The following is a 7,126-nucleotide window of genomic DNA, read 5'->3' as shown; positions in this document are numbered from 1 at the left end:
GCTTTTACACAATATCTCTCAACACTCAGAGTTCAAAAAAATGAAGATTGAAAACGTAAATCTGAAAAAGTATATCTTGTCTATTCTTTACAACCCACACAAATTAACTAAAAACTAAAAGATTCTAAAAGCTAATAGTCGTCTATCTTCTTTTTCATCCAATGGTTCTGAATTGTTCCCTCTTCCAAAATATTTGATCCACGTGGCTGCTGTAATTCTTTGAGCTGAAAGTAAAAATAGAATAAAATGTGTTAGAATTCATGCCATTCACTTCTCTTTCTATTTTTACCTCCCTTTTTTTTTTTTACTTGGGCCATATTAATCTTTTTAGGCCCATTTACCTGCAACATCAATTATTAACCGCCCAAAGAGATTTAAATAACATAAAATAATACAATAAATAGATATATATTTTAGTGCTAACAGTACTTACTTGGGTATATCTTTTTTTCAAAAGAAGAAACACTTTCTTCAACTTTGATTCATATCTTTTTAAGTTATTTTCTTCTAAATCTCTTTTTATTACTTCTTTTCGACAAATGTATGGTGCTAAGCTGCACCAAAAAAACGCTCGTGGCTAACCATCCTTTAAAATCTTTTTTGTTAAATGCATATCATTGTGTTACTTTTCACTCAAATTATTATTTTAATAATTAATTCTAGTATTATATTTTCAGTTGTATTAATTGTTCCGGATGGACAGCGATGTATAACGCTCACTGAGCCCCCATGGGCGCCCCACACCCACAAGGACCTTACATTCACAATATCGCTGCTCCTTTCCCCCAACCTTACATCGCTGGCTACCCTTTCCATGGCTACGCCATGCCACCTCACCACATTGCCGCCCTACAACCCCTAGCGTCTAGCCAGAATCCCGGACAGCCACCTTATATCGCCCATCAGGTCCCTAATCACGCCCCAGCTCTCTCTTAATTCGTTGAGGCCCCACATATACCTCATCCACAGCCAGACCACCAAGCCCGCAACCACAACGTCAGAATAACCCCTACTCATACGTCAGGGCGCAACAAGCCCTTAACCGACATCTTGCGGTTGACTCCCATACCCCTCGGCTTTAAAGGCCCCTCCAACATCGCCACGTATGTTGGAGAGACAGACCCTTTTGAATGGGTCCAAAAGTTTGAAGCAACAATGACGCTGCATGGCGAAACGGACCTCCTTGTGTGCAGAACTTTCCCTACGCTTCTGGGAGGGAGAGCGCTGACATGGTACACTACCCTACCGACTGGAAGCATCGCGTCCTGGGACGACTTAGCAAGCAAGTTCCAGTCCCATTTCGCAACCAGCCGCCTCGTGCCAAAGTCCGTTCACTCACTCGAGAAAATCTGCCAACAATCTGGGGAGTCTCTTCGATCCTTTCTAGACCGCTTTGACAAAGAAGCCCTACATGTGCAAGGCTTAGACCCAAAGGTGCAGGTTCATATACTCCTTTCAGGCTTGCGAGCGGGGTCGTTTGCCTATGAGCTAGCATGCCATGAAATTACTGAATTAGAAGAAGTTAGGAAAGTGGCCCAGGAGTATATGAGAGTTGAAGAATACAAAGGAAGTCGAGCTGATGATGCCTATAGCCAAGAGAAGGCAGCCAACAAAAATAAGAGCCCAGCAGAAGATAGTAAGAAAGGACATAAGTCAGCTAGATATACCAACCGCCCTTCGAGGAGTGACAAAACAGGGCGCCAAACTCACAGCGTCCTACAGACTGATTATAAAGATGATCCCAGGGGAAATCAACGCCCTCAGCAACCAGCTAGAGAAGCCACGGTCTACTGTAAGTTCCACCGCAGTAACGGCCACAGTACTGAGGAGTGCAGACACCTCAAAGATGAGATTGATTAGCTCATTAAGGGCAGTGCTCAAAGAAGAGATGGCGATGGTGCACGCCCATCGGAAACCGGAAGGCGGTACAGGGAGCGCAGTAAATCGCCAGAGAGACGAAGAACGAGGCAGGTGAACTCTCGACCACGACATGAGCGTTACAGAAGAGAAGACTCTCCAAGGAGCCGGAGAGCGCAAGCAAGCCCCAACGACAGAGGAAGGCGAGACGACGAGGGAGAAGACCCCGCAACCGTCAAGCACGGAGTTATAAATATGATTTCCGGAGGACTAAGCGGTGGCGGTGAGACGTCGAACGCCAGAAAAAAGCACTTGAAGCAATGTATGGAGGTTGCTGGAAAAGTCATTAGTAAAATAGACTCAAGTCTGACCAGGCCCAAAATTGTTTGGGATAACAGCGATCTAGGCGATGTCCTCCCAGGACATGATGACCCTCTTGTCATTCAAGCAATAATTGCCAACTATAGCATTAACCGTGTATTTGTTTATCACAGCAGTTCCGCTGATATTTTGTTTTTGCCATGTTTCAGGGCGCTAAGGTTTACAGTTGATGACTTAACCCCAGTCGCAGAAGAACTTTCAGGTTTCAACGCAACCACAACCAAGCCGTTGGGCGTGATCAGTCTACGTCTCTCCCTCGGAACGCCACCCACATCAAAGTTAGCAGATATCCAGTTCTTAGTGCTGGACACTCCTTCTGCGTATAATTCCATTCTCGGCAAAAGAATGTTTGCCGCCTTTGAGGCGAGCATCTCCCATCCACACTTGGCGATGAAGTTCGTCGCCAGAAACAATAAGGTCGCAACGGTGAAAGGCGACCAGATAGTAGCCAGAAGTTGCTATAATATATCCTTGAGACCAATGACTAAGGTTACTTTCAAAGATCAGCCAGCATCTCAACAAGTGGGGGACCTGCCCACCAATGAAGGACCTGCCAAGAAAGGGGGAGCTCACGATTAGTGTTTCTTGGTAGAATTTGATGCAAGAGATGATCCGCGAGTAGAGCATGCTAGGCCCACGCCTGACGGTGCATTAGAGCACGTCGTGCTGGGCGACGATAATCATCAGACAACAACCATCGAGGCGACCCAGGATCCCGAAACAAAAGACAGGTTGATCAAGCTACTGAGAGACAACAGAGACCTATTCGCATGGAAACCATCTGACATGCCAGGCATCGATCCCGAAGTATGTTGTCATCGTTTGTCCATTAACCCCAAAGCCAAGCCCATTTCCCAGAAAAAGAGAAAGTTTGACGTCGAGCTCCAAAAGATCATTGATGAAGAAGTGAAAAGACTCCACGACGCAGGGTTCATCCGAGAAATCAAGTACACCACATGGCTATCCAACCCCGTCCTGGTTAAGAAGCCAAATGAGACATGGAGAATGTGCGTCGATTATACTGACCTCAATAAGGTATGCTCTAAAGACGCCTACTCTTTTCCCAGCATAGATCAGCTGGTTGACAACGCGTCCGGTTTCAAAATGTTGTCGTTCATGGATCCATACTCTGGTTACAACCAAATACCTTTGCTGGAAGAGGACCAGTGTAAAACAGTGTTCATCACCCAGAACGCCAACTACTGCTACACCATGATGCCCTTCGGTTTAAAGAATGCAGGCGCCACTTATCAACGAATGATGAATGAAGTATTCAGAGACTTGATCGGCAATTGCATCGAAGTTTATATCGATGACTTGATCGCCAAATCTAGAACGCCAGGCCAGCACTTGACAGACCTCCAAGGCGTGTTCGACAGATTGAGAAAATTCAATATGCGCCTTAATCCCAACAAGTGCGCCTTCGGCGTTCCCGCAGGTAAATTCCTTGGATTCATGCTCACAGAGAGGGGTATCGAGGTCACCCTGAAGTGCAAGGTGATCATAGAAATGCGCAGCCCGCAAACAGTTAAAGAAGTCCAACAGCTGACAGGAAGGTTGGTATCCCTCACCCGTTTTTTGGCAAATTCCGCGCATAAATATCTTCCACTTTTCAGTCTCCTCAAAAAAGGGAACGCATTTCGATGGTCGGAAGAATGCGAAAAAGCCTTCCAGGAGTTCAAGAGGGCCCTCTCATGCCCGCCAGTATTAACCAAGCCAGACAGTGGGGAAACGCTTTATCTGTACCTTGCGGTAGGAACCGAAGCTGTCAGCGCAGCCCTAGTCCAAGAATCCAAAGAATGAGGACAAAAACCTATCTATTTTATTAGTAAGGTTCTCCAAGGCGCGGAGCTCCGGTATCAGCAGGTGGAAAAGGTCGCCTTGACGCTCATCTTTGCAGCACGGTGGTTGAGACCCTATTTCCAATGCCATCCAATCACGGTCAGAACCAACCAACCAATTCGTCAAGTCCTGCATAAGCCTGACATAGCTGGAAGGATGATGTCCTGGGCGATTGAGCTATCAGAGTACCAAATCACATACGAGCCAAGAACCGCCATCAAGGCTCAAGCCCTTACAGACTTCATCGCCGAAATGACGCAAGCCATCCCGCCCAGGGACCAATCCGAAGTAACGCCATCACCAGAGACGTGGAAGCTATATGTTGACGGCTCTTCAAACGCCAAAGGCTCAGGGGCAGGAATGATAGTCGAAAATCCAGATGGTGTAGCTATCGAACATTCATTGTCTTTTGAGTTCAATGCTACAAACAATCAAGCAGAATATGAGGCCATGATAGCTGGCCTAATCCAAGCAAGAGAGATGGGAGCTCGACGCCTCAAAGTCTTCAGTGACTCCCAGCTGGTGACATTTCAAATATTGGGTGAATAAGACCAAAGGACCTCTGATGTGCAAATATCTAGAAAAAGTCAAAGAACTAATTCAGAGTTTCGAAAGTGTCGAGGTAGAGCACATTAGGCGTGTTGAAAATACACGGGCAGATATTCTCGCCAAACTGGCCAGCACCAAAAGCCCAGGCAACAACTGGTCCGTCATCCAGCATAATATGCCAAACCCGTGCATAGTCATGAGCATCTCGCCGCAGGCCCCCGAAGCAGCAGAGAGAACCTAGATCACGCCCATAATGAACTACTTAGCTGAAGGGATTGTTCCTCCTGACCAAAAAGAAGCCAGGAAAAATGTCCGAAAAAGTGCTTATTTTTGCATAGTGCAAGGGCGGTTATACAAGCGAGGACTCTCCACCCCACTCCTGAAGTGTTTGACTCCGGAGGACGTCCAGTATGTGCTAGAAGAAATCCATGAAGGAATCAACGGCCACCATATGGGCGGTCACTCGCTAGTAAAGAAGGCATTAAGAGCTGGATTTTATTGGCCAACTATGGAGCATGACGCCCGAGAACACGTCAAAAAATGTGAGCAATGTCAGAGGTTCGCCGATATACACAAAGCTTCGCCTGAAGAATTGACGTCAATCACCTTGCCATGGCCCTTCTACAAATGGGGAATTGACATTCTAGGCCCTTTTCCCAATGGCAGCTGGGCGAGTCCAGTGGTTGATCGTCGCCACAGATTACTTCACCAAATGGGTAGAAGCAGAACCCTTGGCCACCATTACATCCCAGAAAGCAAGAAGGTTCTTTTGGCGTAGTATTGTCTACCGCTTTGGCATTCCGGGAGAAGTCATTACAGACAATGGCACTCAGTTCACTGACGCCAAATTCCGTGAACTAATGAACAACCTACAGATCCAGCATCACTTTGCCGCAGTCGAACACCCTCAATCCAACGGCTTAGTAGAATCAGCCAACAAAATGCTGAGTAAAGGAATTAAGAAGAAGTTGGAAGCACACAAAGGGGCCTGGATAGATAATCTAGACAACGTCCTATGGGGATATAGGACAACCGCCCAGTCATCCACTAGAGAAACGCCGCTCAAACTAACCTACGGCTCTGAAGCCATGATCCCGGTAGAGATTGGTGAACCTTCCTGGCGACGAGAGCACGTGACTGAGATCGCCAACACCCAAAACCTGAAAGAAACATTAGATTTGCTTGACGAGCTCAGAGGATGTGTCGCCCAGTCCGATCAACAGTCAAAAGAAAAGTCAGCTACTTATTACAACAAGAAAGTCATTCCCCGGAACTTTCAAGAAAAAGATTTGGTGCTTCGAAGAGCAGACGTTGGAAAGAAGAACGCCCGTGAAGGTAAACTCGCCCCAAATTGGGAGGGACCTTACCGGATAACCAACAAACTAGGACAAGGCGCTTACTCCCCCGAAACGTTGGATGGAAGGGCGATGCCACAGGCATGGAATGCTGACAAGCTCAAGAAATATTATAGCTAAATCATCATGTAATACCATCTGCACTCTTTTCCTTTTCCATGTTTTTATCCCCATGGGTTTTAATGGGAAAGGTTTTTAATGAGGCAGAGTTACAAACTTTTAATAAATTGATTGCAAATTCGTCAACAATGTCAAATTAAGGCCCAACTAACGGGACGGTTCTCACCCCCGCCATAGTTGGACTGGGAAGGTCCTCACCCCCAGCCAATGCCCAACTAACGGGACGATTCTCACCCCCGCCGTAGTTGGACTGGGAAGGTCCTCACCCCCAGCCAACGCCCAGCTAACGGGGCGGTTCTCACCCCCGCCGTAGTTGGACTGGGAAGGTCCTCACCCCCAGCCAACACCCAACTAACGGCACAGTTCTCACCCCCGCCATAGTTGGACTTGGAAGGTCCTCACCCCTAGCCAACGCCCAACTAACGGGACGGTTCTAACCCCCGCCATAGTTGGACTGGGAAGGTCCTCACCCCCAGCCAACGCCCAACTAACAGGACGGTTCTCACCCCCGCTGTAGTTGAACTGGGAAGGTCCTCACCCCCAGCCAACGCCCAGCTAACGGGACGGTTCTCACCCCCGCCATAGTTGGACTAGGAAGGTCCTCACCCCCAGCCAACGCCCAACTAACGGGACGGTTCTCAACCCCGCCATAGTTGGACTGGGAAGGTCCTCACCCCCAGCCAACGCCTAGCTAACGGGACGGTTCTCAACCCCGCCATAGTTGGACTGGGAAGGTCCTCACCCCCAGCCAACGCCAAACTAACGGGACGGTTCTCACCCTCGCCATAGTTAGACTGGGATGGTTCTCACCCCCAGACAACGCCCAACTAAAGGGACGGTTCTCACCCCCTCCATAGTTGGACTGGGATGGTCCCCACCCCCAGCCAACGCCCAACTAAAGGGACGGTTTTAACCCCCGCCATAGTTGGACTGGGAGGGTCCCCACCCCCAGCCAACGCCCAATTATAGGGACGGTTCTCACCCCCGCCATAGTTGGATTGAGATGGTCCCAACCCCCATCC

General features: G+C 48.1%; 1 protein-coding gene across 1 annotated transcript; it reads left to right on the top strand.

Annotated features, from left to right (window-relative positions):
- Positions 1 to 1,155: 1,155 nt before the first annotated feature.
- Positions 1,156 to 1,860, top strand: LOC133307578 (uncharacterized). The gene has a single exon (XM_061508105.1). It carries the CDS (start codon positions 1,156 to 1,158, stop codon positions 1,858 to 1,860), a length of 705 nt encoding a protein of 234 aa, XP_061364089.1.
- The last annotated feature ends 5,266 nt before the right edge of the window (positions 1,861 to 7,126 follow it).

Source organism: Gastrolobium bilobum, unplaced genomic scaffold (assembly GCF_033153095.1).
Source record: "Gastrolobium bilobum isolate Gb01-03AN ecotype WA unplaced genomic scaffold, APGP_CSIRO_Gbil_v1 utg7849, whole genome shotgun sequence".
In the NCBI taxonomy this organism is placed as follows: domain Eukaryota; kingdom Viridiplantae; phylum Streptophyta; class Magnoliopsida; order Fabales; family Fabaceae; genus Gastrolobium; species Gastrolobium bilobum.
The sequence above is the reverse complement of the archived record's forward strand: the minus strand, read 5'-3'. Positions and strand labels throughout refer to the sequence as shown.

Coding starts and splice junctions, on each gene's coding strand:
- LOC133307578 (XM_061508105.1), top strand. CDS start 1,156: ATGACGCTGCATGGCGAAACGGACCTCCTTGTGTGCAGAACTTTCCCT.